This window comes from Pezoporus flaviventris, unplaced genomic scaffold (assembly GCF_033815535.1).
Source record: "Pezoporus flaviventris isolate CSIRO_AGI_PZ_B2104156 unplaced genomic scaffold, CSIRO_AGI_Pfla_v1 ptg000068l, whole genome shotgun sequence".
Classification (NCBI taxonomy): domain Eukaryota; kingdom Metazoa; phylum Chordata; class Aves; order Psittaciformes; family Psittacidae; genus Pezoporus; species Pezoporus flaviventris.
In genome coordinates, this window is record NW_026892616.1 from 2,445,349 (window position 1) to 2,463,998 (window position 18,650).

The 18,650-nt window shown below is 36.9% G+C and overlaps 1 protein-coding gene across 2 annotated transcripts in view; it reads right to left on the minus strand.

The window, feature by feature from the left end:
- The window catches only part of PCDH9 (protocadherin 9), a 697,615-nt gene that overhangs the window by 228,800 nt on the left and 450,165 nt on the right, over nucleotides 1–18,650 (minus strand). The window contains exon 3 of one of the 2 annotated variants that reach the window (XM_061471803.1): nucleotides 16,778–16,847. In XM_061471803.1, the coding sequence (XP_061327787.1) occupies nucleotides 16,778–16,847 (70 nt within the window). Of the gene's footprint in view, nucleotides 1–16,777; nucleotides 16,980–18,650 lie in introns of both variants that reach the window. The other variant, XM_061471801.1, reaches the window with a different exon arrangement.

Below are 18,650 nucleotides of genomic sequence, written 5' to 3' on the forward strand. Positions count from 1 at the left end.
TTCTATTATTGAGAACAACCAACTATTACAATAGAAAGCACTATTTTCAAGTTGCCTGCAGTTTGACCCCTTAATAAACAGATCAATGGCCTAGTCTGACAAACCTTTCAGAAGGTAGATTATATCAGTGAAGCTGACCCTCAACTAGACAGGAAGAAGCTCAAGATTATTTTTGATTACTTATTTTTGTTTTCGTTTTTTTTTTTTTTTTTTTACATTGGTCATCTCTTAACCATTTTAAACTGGGATTTTATTGGAGTATCATCCAGGGACATAAATTAGCTACACCAATCCACCCTTTCTGATTGTGACTGGCTGATTCAAATGATCAAAGCTGTGGAATAAACTCCATCAAAAAAGAAACACTCTTAATGACTTAAGAAGACATTAAGCTTCAGTTTATAGTTGATTATCTTTTCCAGTGGGAAAACGGTTTGAATTTTTTTCATTCTTTAATATAATTTAAATGATCCAATTATTTAATCTTGGCTAAGAAGTAATATATGTCAAATTTATTTAAAAAAAGTAACAGTATTTTTGAATCTTTACTATATTTCCCTGAGACTGAATATACCATTGTATACTTCCCACATTAGAGATTTACTTGCTTATGGATTATACTTTAAGTTTGGATGCAGTGAACATAATGTATAGAAATTGTACATGTTTGATGAATACCACATATGTATGAAGGAAAAAAAGAAAACACAAAATACAACCAAAACTCTGTTCTTATACTACTGTTAGTCTTACCAGAGTTGTACAATGTGCAAGTATTTCCTCAATATTTTGGAGGTCAGTGCTATCTACTCTTAAGCATTACATCTGGCACCATGACAGTCTAACACCATTGGCTAGTCTAGACATGCTCCTCAGATCTAATAGCCTTAACCTGATTAAATAGAATTTAATGGGTAAGATAGAAAAGTAGAACACTGCTGTCAGTGAACTGCCAGATTTATGAGATGCCATATACCTTGTAACAGAATGCAACATTGAATAGGTTGGTATCTTGATATAAGAAAACATTTAACGAGACCAAAAAGGAAGGAGGCTGAATTAAGCAATATGGCACTCATCTTTCCCCCCAGATAAGTGCTCTCTTTCTCAGTTTGATTTGTTTTCTAGTTTGCTCTGGAATTTTGTAGTCTTCTGAGGACAAGCATTCTTCCCTTGAAGATTTTTCAGCTGACAGAATGATTCATGGACATTTTTGAGCCATAAATAGAACAGCTTTCTGAGCAGCACAGAGCAGTTGTAAAATGTTTCAATGTAGATGGAAAGCTACCTGTACCAATGTCATTTCCCTGGCACTCCATTTTCCATATACCATGCGTACAGCTTACTATCAGCTTCCAAGACATTCCTTTCTCTGCCTTTCCACTAATCCTAGTCTGATCTCTCTCTATTTCTTTCCCTGCATTTGTGCAATAAAGTAGGCAACCGTCACTTCTGGACTTGTTCCGTTGACAAATGCACTTTATCTTGTATTTGATACTTGATTTCTAAATGAAAGAAATGAAATATAGACAGATATCAACATACAGTGCCCCCAGGATTTAGTCTTTTAGTGTGTGGAGATTCACAGCAGTTGAACTAAATTAGATAGAAGAGTAGAATATACTTTTGATCAAACAAGCAAGTGAGAGATACAGACTTATAAAAGGTCACAGAAAATGTTTCTCTAAAAATGGAAGAGTAGCCCATGAGTCTCTTTTGTGCTAAGATATCTTCCAATGGATCATACTTTAATTTTTTAAATGCTTCTTTAACTATTATTTTTATAAAGATTTATTTATTCAAGTATGTTCTTGAGGAACCAGCTGCTGATCTTAAGCCCAAAACCTAGTAAAGCATGCAAAACAGCTTACTATTTGGCGAGTCTATGAATCTTTATTATTTTTTGTTTAACCAGACTTTTTTCAAACTATAACTTTTTCATAATAACATTGTCATTGTTTGCAAAATAATATGGATAAACTCACAAGTTTCTCTAAAGTTGTCTTTTTCATTTTGTCTCCATCTTTGGACATGACCTCTTCTGCCATTTATGCAGAAAGTAGCTCAAAAATGCTGTCTCTACTTTCAGGATACAATGTAAGCATTAAATACACTCTTTAACACCAAAGTATTTTGTTCTGTTGGGTGGCATGACTCATATAGTCTAGAAAATTAAGTATGCATAAACCTATTTTTTTTTGTTTCTGAGAGATTAACTGGACAGACACGGCCTAATACAGCAGTCCATTTATTCATCAATAGAGCTTGTGAGCTTGGGCTCCTACATAGCATTTTTTGAAAACGTGACCATGAGAGTCTGAGTAGACCGCATAGAGTATCAAGAGTATCAAGATGCATTACATTATTTTTAACTACATCCATCTTTAAGATCAGTCAAGATATCTCTTTAAATACTGAAGGGAAGTTGAGTAACCAGAGGTCAGTATCATTAGTAAACATCTAGATTATCTGAACATCTCATTACCCTAGCTAAACGTGTTAAAATGATGCATATCAGTATGAATATATGCATATATTTATCTTTTACAGCTGGCACAGTGACCTATATTCATCTGCAACATATGTTAGATATTTTCACTCTTCTGAAAAAGAATGGGTTTCATGTGTCTCTAAACAGTGTAGTTGCTCATGCAAATAAAAATTTATATTATGGTCTATTTACAATTGAAAATATATGATTTCCATTCATAATGAAGCAATAATAAAGGGCATGTGTATAGTATAAAAAAAAATACCTGGAATAATGGCACAAAGGAATTACTTTATGCTATTCTTTTAATTTCTCATTAAAATAAATATATAAACTGTGAAACTATCATTCAAACAGTGAATCCACTGTGGTATGGATGATTATTTTTGAGTCATTTGGTTCTTCTTCTGAATGACTCAAAGAATCTGCAGTTAAATCAGCTGAAAAAGGCAGCAGTGCAGGGAAATATTTGATTAGACTTTTAATTTCACAAGCTAACCTACAAATGACTTTAAAATTGTTGGTAACACTATGGTTCTACTAACCACCTACACATTTCTAGTGAACGACTATAGCTACAATCCATTAGTTAATGACTATGCTGTGCTTGCCAGATCACATACACACTCACAGCTAGTAAATGGCTGGGTTTAATTATTGGGTTAAACCAAATATATTTAAAAAAAAAACAAAACAACCCAAAACACCCAAATTGTATTGGTTTGTCTACTGAAAATAAAATCAATTCTTTATGTCTTTGCTGAGTTACAGTATAAGTAAGTCTTTGGCAATATTGAAATATGTGCTTGCATATTTAAAATACATTTTAAATTGCAACAACTTATGTGCTTTGACTACCAAATTGCTTTCCCTTAAATTCAGAAATTGAACACTGCTCAAAAGGATTTGTTAATATTCAGTAAAAGCTATACATCAAAACTGATCAATCAGTCCTTCACACTGTAATGTCAGTCATACATATATTTTACATAAGCAAAAATAAAGGACATCTAAATGATAAACATGCACTCCATGAGTTTTTTGGATTAAAAATATGCAATGATTATAAAGCTAAGAAGTTTTTCATATTTTTCCAGTTACTTTAGATGGATGAATTATTTATAACTGATGCTTTTACTTGATATTAAAGTATGCCTTCAATAGCCTCCATGACATTTTTCCATAAATGCAGATATGCAATAAAATACTTCAGTACTGTTTAGTAGGTCTAAAGTAAAAGCAAGAAGTTATTCAATCTTTTTCAGTGAACTTAAAAATGTTCTTTAGACCTTGAAGACAACACAGATATAATCTAAAAGGGTAATTGGGCATATCACCAAGAAAGCAAAAAGAATCCTTTTCCTAAACTGTACACACATAACATTTAATTTCAAGTTTTATCTTGAAAATGACATTTTTGTGTGTTTCTCAGGGTAAAGAACTTTAAAATCACCATAAATATGCTGAGAATATTTAAGCAGGCAGTATTTACATGATAGTTCTGTAATTAAATTTCTTTAAAATGATAAAAGAGTAGGCCCATGGGGAAAGAAACTGTATGGCTACATTGACTTTTGTGAGTGTACATGTGACAAGAATCTCCCAGTCATCTCTACTTGAAACAAGCGGGTTTGTGTTGTGGACCCCCTTTGGAACACAAGGATGGGATTAATTTTGGATGAAATGAAACCAGAATTATTCTTCAGTAATTATTCATCAGTAAATATCTCAGCACCAGCTGCTTCGCACTCAGGTCTGTTCCTACTGTTCTGAATATTAGTTGCTAATGTAGCTATAACTACACTTATTAAGGTATAAAAATAATATGTAGGTATGAAGAAGAAAATATTTATTTCTACTTTTTCCTAAAGATGACCAGATGTTACTACGCAAAGAATACATTTTTAAAATTTTTGCGGTGATGTAATATGGGTTGAAAATCTTTTTCCTAAACCTGCAAAATATTCTAAACTTCCTGAGAGTGAAAGTATTATTTATGTCTCTATTTATGTATTTTATTGCAGATGGGAAAACCCCCAGGGTTTAAGGCTTTCTCTTTTTTCCCTTTTACCTTTCCTTGCCAAAGGTAAATGTGTCCTAAGTTAGCTCGTTTATGATGTTATCACTTCTGGATGACTTCTCTCTGAAAGGCATGCCTTCACCTTTCAACCAAAGAATAAACAAATGTAAGATGTTGTGCCAGGTGAACAAAGTAAGTGTTCTGTTACTATTTTCATTCTCCCTACGTCTTATTCTAACATGTATTTACCTGTATCAGTATGAAAGGGAATAAAGCTTTAGAAAAAAGATTCAGCTGTTATTCCTATTTCCAGAAGGTTTACTTATATATGTATGTTTTAGTTTGTAAATATCATCCCTCATTTGTTTTCAATCTACATAATTCATCTTTCCTACCCCTTCTCTTGTTTAAAACAAACAGATTAAGTTTATGCAGAGAAACATTAAGCATTCCTTGGGAAGGTAAATATTTGAAAGAACAGAGATTATTCATTATCCATCTAACAAACGATGTTCAGATCTTAGTCAGGGAACTTCCCTTCATATGCATGGGCTTCTCCTTAGATTTACAACAAAGAAGCAAACATAAAATCTGATAAAAACAAAACTGCAAAGCCATTAAATAAGCATAATAAACAAAACAAATACCTAGTCTATGGACAACATTAGGTCAAACCTGAAGACACTGACATCTAATGATGTTTTTTAAGACATTTTTTTCTACCGAAAGACTAGACTTCCTTCTTGGAAAGCAAAATCTTATTAAGCCATTTGCTTTAAGGAAGGAACTCAGTATCCTGTGACTGGTTTCCAGGAATGTTCCATAAGGACATTCTTAAAGGGACAGTCAAAATTCAAAATCTTCACTTCAAGAGATCCTGTTTTTTCAAAATGGCATGAGACTTATTTACCAAACTGTGTTTGATGGGAGAAAAACTGATTACAGAACAAAAATATTAGAAATTTTTCTTTAGGATTGTGTGTTAAAAGATACAATGTTTTAGCTGAAGTTATACCAAAAAAAGAGGAAAAGGAAAGTATGTAAATTGGTATTTGTATTTAATTAGTACTGTAAAAATGAGTCAGGAAATTAAAAAACTTCATTTTCCTTTCAAAAATGTCATGCAGGTAGGTTAGAAAGACTGTTAAATCTCCCAAAAGAGAAGAGTATTCCCTTAGCAACAAGAACAGCTAGGATTCATCTCACAAAAAAAGTTTGGATTTGATGGAATCAGCTAAATTTAGGTGTCTAAGCTTCCCATATACACAATGACAATCTAGTCAATATAGTCTTGAAAACTATGCCTCTCACATTGAATTAGACACCCAACTGAGTGGGTGTCTAGACTCAATTATGGTACTAACTAGGTCTTCACTGACAATTGGAGCTCAGACTGCCTAACTCACATCTGAATGAGTTATAGATACATAGAGAGGTTACACATATAACACCCGCACTTACTTAACTAAATTCACTAACTTCTTCTTCAATGAATCTCAACCTAAACCTCACTGCTGCTGCCTAATAATTTGTGTGCAAGGCTAGTTTAAAAATATCCAGGGGTGCCTAGGATATTTGCATGTGGATACCAAATGTGAAAGAAAGCAGTGCAGTTAACAACAGGTAGGTAACCTCAGGGTATTTTAAGTGGCATCTACATTCTGGAGCTAAAGTAATCTCAAATGTCCATATATAAATTTGGTATTTCAGCTGCTATTACACTCCTATTTCACAATAGAAATACGGTAAATGGACTCTAGAGTGAAAATTTAGCCAACCGTTTTTTTAGGAACCTGCTTTAAGATGACATTAAAGCTCTATTGATCAAGAAATTAAAAAGGGATCTTAGACATTTAGGATAAAGTTTTAGATCTTTACAAGTAAGCATCCAAATTCAGAAGACTATGATATGGAGCTGAGTTCCATCATTAACGTCTGGAACTCTTGTCTATGAAATGTGCTAGATGAAGTTCAGATACCTAACTTAGGAGCTAAAAGTACTTCTCATATATAGTTTCTTCCACTGCCCACACAAAGTATGGTGCGAGACAGACCACTGGTCTTATTCCTTTATCATGTTCTTATCAAGCATATCATGGTCTATATTTTTCTATGTAAAGAGTGTTTAGGCAAACTAGTGTAGTTATTTAGTCTTAATATAGTTGCCCTATAATTATTTTTGGTGTAATTTCAGATATCTTTTCATTATGCTTCCTGGTTTCCTATAGAAAAAATATATATAATATATATAATATATATATGTTCCTGTGGCATGTATGTCAGATAGGGATGTATGCACAACCTATGTTACCATAAATGGCACTACACTGTATGTTTAGGCAAGCTCATCAAAAACCAGTAGCTTAGTGAACAGATTTTTCTTTCCATCTTTCTTCACATCTGTATTACATTGCCTGGATGGCCACATGCAGAGAGTTGCAGTCAATGGCTTAGTGCCCAAATTGAGACCGGTAACAAGAGGTGTCCCTCAGGGATTGGTGTTGGAACCAATCCTGTTCAACATCTTTGCAAGCAACATGGACAGTGGGATTGAGTGCGCCTTCAGCAAATTTGCCAATGACACTAAGCTGTGTGGTTTGGTTAATATGCTGGAGGGAAGGAATGCCATCCAGAGGGACCTTGACATGTTTGTGAGGTGTTCTGATGCCAACCTCATGAAGTTAAAACCAAGCCAAGTGCAAGGTCCTGCACCTGGGTCAGGGCAACCACAGGCACAGCTACAGGCTGGGCAGAGAAGAGATTCAGAGCAGCCCTGTGGAGAAGGACTTGGGGGTGTTAGACAACAAGAAACTTAACATGAGCTGGCAGTGTGTGACCACAGCCCAGAAAGCCAACCATATCCTGGGTTGCATCAAAAGGAGCGGGATCAGCAGGTCGAAGGAGGTGATCCTGCCCCTCTGCTCTCCTGAGACCTCACCTGGAGTATTGTGTGCAGTTCTGGTGTCCTCAACATAAAAAGGACATGGAACTGTTGGAACAAGTCCAGAGGAGGGCCACAAGGATGATCAGGGGACTGGAGTACCTCCCATATGAACATAGGCTAAGAAGGTTGGGGCTGTTCAGCCTGGAGAAGAGAAGGCTGCATGGAGACCTCATAGCAGCCTTCTAGTGTCTGAAGGGGGCCTACAAGGGTGTCAGAGAGGGACTCTTTATCAGGGACTGTAGTGATAGGACAAGAAGCAATGGGTTCAGACTTAAACAGAGGAAGTTTAGGATAGATATAAGGAAGAAGTTCTTGCTGTGAGGGTGATGAGGCACTGGAAGAGGTTGCCCTAAGAAGTGCTAAATGCTCCATCCCTAGCAGTATTCAAGGCCAGCCTGGACAGTGCCTTGGGCAGCACAGTTTAGGGTGAGGCATCTGTGCCCATGGCAGAGGGATTGGAACATGATGATCTTAAGGCCCTTTCCAACCCTAACCATTCTATGATTCTGTGATGCTATTCTATGATTTTAGAATCACAGAATGTTTGAGATTGCAAGGGACATCTAGAAATTTAGTATAATCTCCCTGCTCAAATGAGGGTCAACCAGAGCCATGTCCACTTCAGTTTTCAAAATGTCCAAGCATGGGAACTCTCCAATCTCTCTGGGAAACCTGGTACAGAGTTCTATTTTCCCAAGTGTAAGAAAGTGTGAGTGGTTTGTTTTTTTTTCATTATGTTTAAAGAGAATTTCTTTGTATTTCAGTTTGTCCCTATTGCCCCTTCTTTCATTTTGTATACCACTTAGAAGAGTCTGCCTCTATCTCTATTCTCCTTCGCCACACCCCATCATGTATTTTTACACTTTAATAAGATCCTCTCTAAGCCTTCTCCTCTCCAGGATGAGCAGTGCCATTTCTCTCAGCATCTCTTCAAGTGACAGATGCTCTAATACTTTAATCACCCTCGAAGGCCTTTGTTGGACTTGCTCCATATTTCCATTTCCCTTCCATAATGGGAAGCCAAGCTCTGGACTTGGCACTTCAGATGTGTCTCACCAATACTAAGCGGAGGGGAGGGATCATCTCCATAAATCTGCTGGCAATACGCTTTCTAAAGTAGTCCAGGAGGTTTTTTTGCTTTTCTTCAAAGATTCATTTCTGGCTCATGGTCAGTTTGTTGTCCACCAGAGCTCCCAGTTTTTTTACTGAGAACCTGCTTCCTAATTCGTCTGGTCCAAGTCTGTGCTGGTGCAATGGGGTTATTCCTCCTGTATGGAGTTATTTCTCTCATTGCAGCCGTTGGCAATTCTAATTCTACTTGGGATTTGCAACCACTTGAATGCTGCAATTGACAATTCCATGCTATACCTAACACCTTTATTCTCACAACTATAACCTTTCTTTTAAATAACTAAATGTTTGCCATTGTGAATAGCAGTTGCACTACTAAGACTCCACTAGAAACATCAGGAAATGAATCTTAGTATCAATGTAACAAAAAAGCATAGCTGGAAATAATAACTTTCATTGAATTTCAGGAAAAGCAACCTCAAAAATTTTAAACAAATATCGCTGCCATTCTCAAGGGAGGTGTGTTGCCAACCAGGAGCATGGATCAGGGATGTTGCAGAGAGGCTGCCTGCTCTAGTAAGTCCCACTGACTATTACTGGGAGAGGTGGTTAGGAGCTCTGGAGCTCAGACTGTCTTTTCATCAACTCTCCAGGATACAAAGAAAAACCTTAAAAAGGCTAGGAGGATCGGCCAGGTTAATAAATGGTTAGAACAGTGGTGCCACAGTCAGGGGTTTGGGTATTTAGAACATGGGACTCAATTTAGTAGGCCAGGTCTACTGGGGGTTGGTGGAAGGTCTAGTTTTGGTGGGAGGCTTGCTGGGCTGGTCAAGGATGCTTTAAACTAGATGTGTTGGGGGAGGGGGGCATCATTCCATCCCAACACACTCAGTCTGTTGCCAGCACCTATAATAAATGCTCAGAGCGATGTAGAGATATTCCAGCCGCTCCAGCCAACGAGCTGGCTTCATTCAGAGCTCGGCTCAGATGCCTCTATACAAATGCCCATAGCATGGGGAACAAACAAGAGGAATTAGAGATGTGTGCACATCTACGGGGGTATGATATAATAGGCATCACAGAAACATGGTGGGATTGCTCCTCTGACTGGAGTGTTGGAATGGAAGGTTACAGGCACTTTAGAAAAGACAGGCCTTACAGACAGGGAGGGGGAGTTGCCCTTTATGTTAGGGATAGGCTGGAGAGTATGGAACTCTGTCTGGGGGCAGGTGAGCAGTCAATAAAGAGTTTGTGGGTCAGGGTTAAAGGGAACAGTGACATGTTTGTGAGGTGTTCCGATGCCAACCTCATGAAGTTCAACCAAGCCAAGTGTGAAGTCATACACCTGTGTCAGAGCAGTCCCAGGCACAGCTACACTTTGGGTAGAGAAGAGATTCAAAGCAGCCCTGTGGAGAAAGACTTGGGGGTGTTAGACAACAAGAAACTTAACATGAGCTGGCAGTGTGTGACCACAGCCCAGAAAGCCAACCGTATCCTGGACTGCATCAAAAGGAGCATGACCAGCAGGTCGAAGGAGGTGATCCTGCCCTTTACTCTGCTCTCGTGAGACCTCACCTGGAGTATTGTGTGCAGTTCTGGTGTCCTCAACATAAAAAGGACATGGAACTGTTGGAACAAGTCCAGAGGAGGGCCACAAGGATGATCAGGGGACTGGAGTACCTCCCATATGAACATAGGCTAAGAAGGTTGGGGCTGTTCAGCCTGGAGAAGAGAAGGCTGCGTGGAGACCTCATAGCAGCCTTCTAGTATCTGAAGAGGGCCTATAAGTACGCTGGAGAGGGACTCTTCATTAGGGACTGTAGTGACAGGACAAGGGGTAAGAGGTTAAAACTTAAACAGGTAAGATTTGACGGGATATATGGAGGAACCAACACTGAAAAAAAGAACGAAAGAAGTGCTTAAGAGCAAAATATTGCAACATTCAAAATCCTACAAAGAACTAACCAGTTTATTACAGATCCAAGATGATTTGAACACCATGTCTAAACTATGGACACCAATATCACACTGTTCCCCTGCTTCAACATGAGGTCCCTTCCAAAGTATACAGTCTTTCACTGATTGCTCCAGCATTGGTCCCTTCATGGGGTGTAGACGTTTGGGAACAGAATGCTTCAGAGTGGGTCCCAGGGGGCCAATGTTCCTGCAGAAGCCTACTCCTGAATGGGCTTGTCAAGAACGACAGCTTTCTTCAAGACATACCTACCTGGTCTGGGGTATACTCCTTCATGGGCTGCAGGAGACAGACACCATGGTCTTCTTCACAGGCTGCAGGGGAACCTCTGCTCCACTGCCTGAAGTACCATCTCCCCCACTTTCTTCACTGACCTTGCTGCTTGCAGCACATTTTTCTTACTCCTCTCTTCCAGCTCCTGTGCATCTTCAGGCAGCAGTGGGTCTTTCTGGAGTCAGCAGGACTTGGTTCTGTCTAACATGGAGGCAGCCTCTGGTCTTTTCTCATAGAAGCACCACCTGCAGACACCACTTCCCACAACCTTGTCATGTAAACCCAATAGAAACATCAAAGGAAATAGATCACTGGACTATGAAAATACAGGCTTGCTTTAAGAAACCTTGTGTGAAATTCTATGCACTGTGCTACGGCAGAGGTTTGACTAGGTAATGTTTAGCTTGCACCACTGGCAAAGGATCTGTAGTTTTAAACTGTCCTAGGTTTCATCAGAGATGCCAGTCACAGGCACCAGATTTCTCCTAATGTGCAATGTTCGCCATCCTTTAATCCTATTAACCCTTCTAAATTTTTCTTACGAGTCTGAATAGTCCAAATACCCCATCTAGCCTTTTCAGCTCGCTGCTGAGGATCTAAGGACCATCTCATCTTGCATGGCAGCAGCAGCAGAAAGTTCAGATGCATTAGGTGTACATCATAGAGAAGCAATGGGACAAGTTCTCCTCATGTTGCCCATTCAGTAGCTATACCATCCTGATTTACACTCCTTTTACCTTTGGGGCGGGGGGGGGGGGGGGGGGGATGAGAGTCAATCAAGAACAGATGTAACACAGTGGCTTTTCTAAACTAAGACAATTTTAAAATTCTCACTGTAATGAGGCAACAAAGAGATGTTAAAAGATAGCAATTTCCTCTTATATCTTTCAGATTTTATTTATCTTTATTAAAAGAAGAAGTGCATGGGCTAAGATTGAATTCAGACTTCAGACTATTTTATAGCTCTTCAGCAGGCTAATTCACAACTTGACTCCAGTTTTTCTTACTCCTACTTGCCTGTAGCTAAATGTGACAGTGTTAGATTCTGTGTGAGGTACGAACTTGTTTTTAATGAAATGGAGGAAATGACTCAAAGGCAAATGTTCCTATTTTAGTTCACATAGAGTCTCGTATTACAAAAACACAGAAATAACTACGGACAGTGATTTATCTGCAGCTAAGCATTAACAAAGTAATATTTCTTTCTATACCTTAGGATGTTTAGCTATGGACTTCAATATTGCCAAGTAAGCCAAGAAACTTCTGAGGCATTAAAATGAAAGGCAGGATCAAGCAAAGGGTACGCCCGCAAGGTTAAACCATCATCACCCACTGGGTGTAATGATAGTGACACTGTAAAACCAAAGCTCTTTGCATGAAAGGCTCAGCTTCTCCACATGGGACCCTATCATATGACCAAGTGTAATACAAGACAGTCTTGCCTTTACTCTGAACTTTAATCATAATTAAACCACTGCCACAGACATATTCCTACTTATTACTGGAATTATAGTATGATTTAATACAGCTGACATCAGTTGGCTAAACTACCATAGTATATGTGGGAACTCAGGTATTTATCAGCCACATTTACCCATAAAATTTTCAATGTACTGGAAACAAAAAAAGCTATCCACAAAACAGTATTATTGACAGCATTATAAAATTATTTCCAAGAATATGGAATTGTTTTGTAATTTGTAATTAATAATTTAAGACATAATAGAATATTCTGCTTAATTTGAAGGTCATCCTTTTTACTAAGTGTTTTTGTTATAGTTTTTTCTGCACCTCCTTATTTTTATAAAGATGTCACTTTGCATTATGTAACATGTATTGTTAGCACTTATTAATGACGTGTAGAAATTAGGCAAGTGTTTACTTAGTTTTATAAACAACATAAAACATAAATATTATATTCCTGTCTGGTTTTAATCCATTGGAATTATTGCATAGTTTCATTCACAGTGCATAGTAGGCTTTCTCCCTAGAGCAGGTCTAATACTCTACTAAATATATGCTGTTCCTCTATCTCTTTGAAGAAAAATGAATCACATCCACAGCTTGCAGCTATCAAAATGTGATTTATCAAGCATTTTCATTAAACTGCATTTTTCCCCTTCTTTACACTAGGAGGCACATCTTTCCTTCATACAGTTCTATTGCACAGCTCTGCTGCATGAAACCCTCAGATACATTAACAATTCCAATCTAAATTTAAGTCCCTGACAACCTTTACTAAAGCCACAGCTAAAGAAAAACTCACTAATTTGGTGGGTTGTTTTTTTATGTCTACAAAACCCACACATATAATAGTGAAAAATATCATTCTGCACCTGACCATTGGCAAAGAAAAACACAGTTCTGTGTAATTATTGAGGTAATAATCCACATTAAAATACACCAGACAGCTGTACACTTCTGCTGTAACTGATGATAAAGATGTTTGAGTTAAATGTGCACTTCCTAATATGCACATTTAAAATCATTTAAAAGCAGGAATTTTGGTAATAAGACAGGCTATGAAGTCATGCCAGTAAATACAATCTTACAGCGACCTTTTCTTTTTTTAGATCCTAAAGAAACTTTGTTTTCTGCATTCTTATCTGATACAACAAAAGGTAAAGAACTTTAATCAGCTGATATCTTCCTTTAGCTTTCATAGGAAGTGTTATATGCACACCTTTCAAATGCAAAAGATGGTGCTCCTTTGGAGAACACGTAAGGTCAGCATTCCACACACCAAAGCACAGTTCAGATTTTTCAAAGCCATTAGTTTCCAGAAAACTATAGAATCTCCTTTTTAGCATGTGCCTTGTTTTGTTTTGCTTGTTTACAGACTCTCAACACTATAATATTTACACTCAACATTATAATATTTATTTTTTTGTCATCATTATGCCAGTGTAGCCAAACTAGTCATGCTGCTTTCTCTTCCTACTGACCCAGGCATCTGACAAATTCATGGTCAGCAAGAAAAGACTAAGGTTGTTAATCACTGCATTTAAATGCAATAAGATGTTGTAACATACACAAGGCATGCCTTACAAATCAATATTGTATGAAAAATTAAATCATCATAACCATGACTCTTGAATAATGAGATTTCCTGTAGTAAATTTGAATTACTCGTCGTTGTTATCACTTAATAATGCATAACAAAACCTCAGTGTTGTTGTCACTCTGCAATGCTATGTTGTTTTTGAACACGGTGAATTGTTGCTCACTGACGAAAGAATTTTTGTAAAGTGTTATCAGGGTGTAAATGAGACAAAGGTGAAATATCAGGCAGTTGCAACTAACTGGCAAGTTAACATCACAGTCCTCTGACAATAAAGATAGGTTTGAGTATTACAAACCAAACTTGGACTACGCATGTGATTCTAAAAGTTCATATAAAAAAAAAAAATCTTTTACTTCATATTTCTATATCTTGCTATCTTTCCTTCAAAACCACAGTGAAGGTGTGTGGCTGACAATACTAGCGTCATCGGTACCTCTCTTCATTTCAGTTTCCCCGAGTTAGAGATCTCACTATTTTAAGATTAGCTAGATGAATATACTCTCACTGTGTACGTATCTTTCATTAAACCATATAAGTGTAGCTCTTGTGTCTCTGTAGAAGCTAATGATTGCAAGAAGATGTGGCAATAATGTTTCTCATGCCTTTGTGTAATGTTATCAAGATTTTTAGCTTTTTTTTTTTCTTCTTCAGGTTTTGAAGACCTGGCCCTTGATTACTCTTCAAATATAATTAAAATAGCAGCATACTAATATTGAGATACAATGGCTGCATTTTTATTCATATAACTTCACAGTGTACAATAATAAATCACACAATTCACTGAGCATTAAAGCTATTAACCAAAATTGCTCTCACTATGAGGCAAAGACTTTACTATCAAGATTAATATCATATTCTTATGAGCTGAAACAAACTTTTACTTAGAATAAACTTTCATAAAAATACAGTGGGACAAATCTCTATTTTTAGTTTAGATTTTTTTTTTGAAGATCATTAGATAATGTTCCCATAAGCATTTTTTTTCCCTTCAGTTGAAACATTTCAAATAAAAATATTGTTCTGCCACATTTATAATCCAAAACTAGCAGTAGTACATGTACATGGTAACACTATGACTCTCCATTAAGACTTATTCCTTACTTTATAGCTGTATTTTTTACCTCAGCATGCCCCAAGTACTTTCATAAGCAGCAATCCTTAAACAGCCACTGAAATGAAACTCCGTCTACCATTACATATACCCATTTAACATTTCACTGAAATAGAACTAGAAATTCAGTTTAGAAGTTTCAAAGAATACAATGTTGAAATGGTACTACATCAGTTATTTTAACCATGAACATATGTAAATATCCACAAAGTAATTTTTCCCAATAACTAGTTAACATTTTTGTCTTCTGAAAATTGTCACAGGATTTTCAATAACCATAAATTGCTTTAAAATCCATTTCACATCTCTTCCAAAAATTTGTGCCTCCAGTAGCACAATAACTTTCGACACAATGCCTGGGCAATAGCTTGATACTGAGTAAGATATAAAAATCAAATTCATCTAATGGATGCCATTACTCTCTTCCTGACTTAGGCTTTCTTAGGATGATTTCTGTCACAGTAATGAGCATATCGTTCCCTTCTTAGTTTGTGAGACATGATGAGATCTGGAATGCACTATTTTAATGTCTGTCCTAATTCAGTCTGATGAATGTGGAAAAATCTATAATTCAATAATTCACTGATCATCAGTACAGATTGATGGTTAGATTTTCATGAATTTGCCATAAATTTAGCATTCCCAATGCTAAACCAGGTGTACCCACAGACATATTAAAACTTTTCATCTAGCTTTTTTTAAGAGCACTTAGTCACTGGCTAATCTGTTAGTAACAGGTACAAAATCTGTTAGTCTCAGTAACAAGTACAAATAGATAATCATGATCAATATACTATGTTTGCACAATGTACTTGACAAAATTTCTAAAAACTACATTTTTGATAACGTGGTATAAAATTTACTTGGCCCATTTTTTCCTAACTCCTGGAGGATTTTTATATTACATTTTGGAGAGATGTGCAATTCCGGGTCAGTGAAACCAATGTGACACGGCCAATATGCCATGCTGCCTTAAAATTCCTCTCTGATCTTGTTAAATCTTTCACACGTATCATACGTGGTCAGAGAATTAACAGGATAATTCCACTTAAGCTCCTCACTTGTTTAAGTAGACATACATTCTTGTTCAAGAGTCAGCCCATTCACAGCTGCTGAAATTCTAGTCATAGTGTTGGTTAAGACCTCACTTCATTCTTCAGTGCTGACTGGCACAAAAGCACTGCAATAATGTAAAGGTATTATAAAGGAGAAGGAAAGAAGAAGAAAGGCAGAAATTCCCAAATCAGACAAACTGGACATATATTTGTATGAAAATACCTATCCAACAGTTCCAGAAAAGCAGAACATCATACCATTCCAATCCAACAAGGAAACCCGATGTTTCTTGTTGCTAGAAGGGGGAATTGTGGGTGTTCAATATAAACTTGGATTCTTGAAATTTTTCAGCGCTTCACTGATTTACTGTTTTCTATGTTAGACTGACAGATAGTGTCACCTCTGTGTCCTTGCTGTTTTGTATCTAGAATGACTTTCCTAAAACAATATCCAATGCTAACTAGCAACAGCGCTGCATTCATCAAGAAAAGCTTGCTACCTTGTAGGACGCCCTTGCCCAGCTGTTCTCACTTACTGTGCAATTAGTATGGAGTTGTTTTCTTTTTCCACTGGATTTCTACGTTGAAATTACATGAGGCACTTCAGGCAAACTGCATTATTTCCTAACAATCATTATGAGCTAACATGACCAAATATTTGTGCACATGCTTAAAAATATCTCTACCATTGCAGAGCTCAAAGGTATAAAAAAGAAAGCAACCAAGTTACTACTAAAGCAACTTAGATAAACAGAGCACTGATGGTGACTCACCCGAGTTGGGATCAGAGTTGCCATCAGCTTCAGTCCTCTTGTCCGGTGAAGCCTGGTCGTAGAATTCGTCCTGCGGCGGAACCAGAGGGAGAGGGTGTGAGATCAGGGTTCCACCACCCACTGGCTCGTGGTCTCCCAGACCACTGTCACTGCAGCTTTCCTGGGAGCCATCAGGGAGGTGAAATGTAACACGGCGCTGGGACTACAAAGAAGAGCACAGGACACACTGATTAGTGCTCTTCTGTTCTCCTTTTTTTTTTTTAATTATTTTTTTCTCTGCTGTTTTGGTGGGGTTTTTTTGTTTGTTTGTTTTTGGTTTTCTTTTTTAAACTTTTGACATACAAATAGATTCCTGGCAATGCATATGAAGCAATTATTTTCATGTTTGCATGTTGTATTTTTTCTTGTAAATTGCTTTTACAGCAACCCAGGGAAGATGGCAGGCAGGAGAGCCAAATTTCAAAGGTCTGCACATGCTCATCTGTGAAGTAAGCTTCTCATAAGAAGGTGGTCAGTAGATAGGTATATTTCTCATAATTTTAAAGGTGTGATCTATAAAAACTCTGAGAAGCAGAAGCTGTTGTAAACTATGTTATGAAAAGCTAATTACATCAGAAAATACAGTAAGACTATATTTCTGAGGTTAAAACCTGTACTATCACTGTTCACACTGGAAAAAAAAGTCCACCAAGTTAAACAAACCAATAAAAAATTTTGTCATCTTGCAGGAATAGAAGGATATATAAATACATATCTATAAGGAAATTAACTGATATAAATTATCAAACTAAAATGAATATTTAGGATTGATAGTATATCTGTGCAATCACAATGATCAGCAAAGAATCATGGAATGCAATCATGGCATGAGCAATTTTCACTCTCTTAAGAGAAAGAAAAATAAGCAGGGCATACTTTGTTCAAAAAAACACTGTGAATGAGAGACAGAATTACAAATTTTAAAAACAAACAAACAAACACACAAAAGAAAACCCCAATCACCTCAAGAAAAAAAAGAAAAAAAAGCAAACCCCAAACCCTGCAGTATACACTTGGATTAGTTAACCGTTATTGATTTGAGCCTGTCTCAGCTGGAGAAGTAACCCAACTGTGAATTGTAGCCACAGAATGATACAGTGATTCCCTGTGACCTCCAGATCCGAGAGCACTGCTGCAAATTGTTTAGCAACCACAACCGTGGGTTTCATGAAAAGAGTATTACAGGTCTTCATGGATCAAAATACTGCATCTTTGAAGCAGTGGAAACAACTAGTTCAAGAGTATCTCAAGAGAGTAATCAAATTAAGTTAAGCGCATCTTCCCACAAAAATCAGCTTCAGCAGCAGGGAGCCTGAGTGGTCTGGTTAGCTAGATTGTTTTAGAATGAAAAGGAGATTCACAAAGTTTGCCTTAAGCTTAATAACTGTTTAGTTTAGTGGTTACTTTCTTATTAATATTAACCATCTGAAAGTTATGGGCTATATCTAAGCTAAACATTCAGATTTCTACAAAGTCAGCAGATAAAAGAGCATTAGGAAGATACAGGTATCTTCCACTAATTACCGTTTTTAAAGAAATTAAAATCAGGTGTCTTATAGCTGTCCAAAATTAAAGTAAGTTTTCCTGAAATTAATGGAAAAAGCATCAGGCCCTGACTCATTCGTTTTCCTTCCTTTTTTTTTTTTTTAATTTAATAAGGAAAACCTCAAGTTAATAATACTAACTGTATGTTTTCTTATTAAAAACTATTTGTTAATGATAATTGCTACCATTTTATATGATGATCAATATCCTCTACCAGGTTTCCTTTTATTCATTTCCCTTGGGTGGACATAGATAGTTGATTAAGTCAATTCTGGATTACTGTGTAATT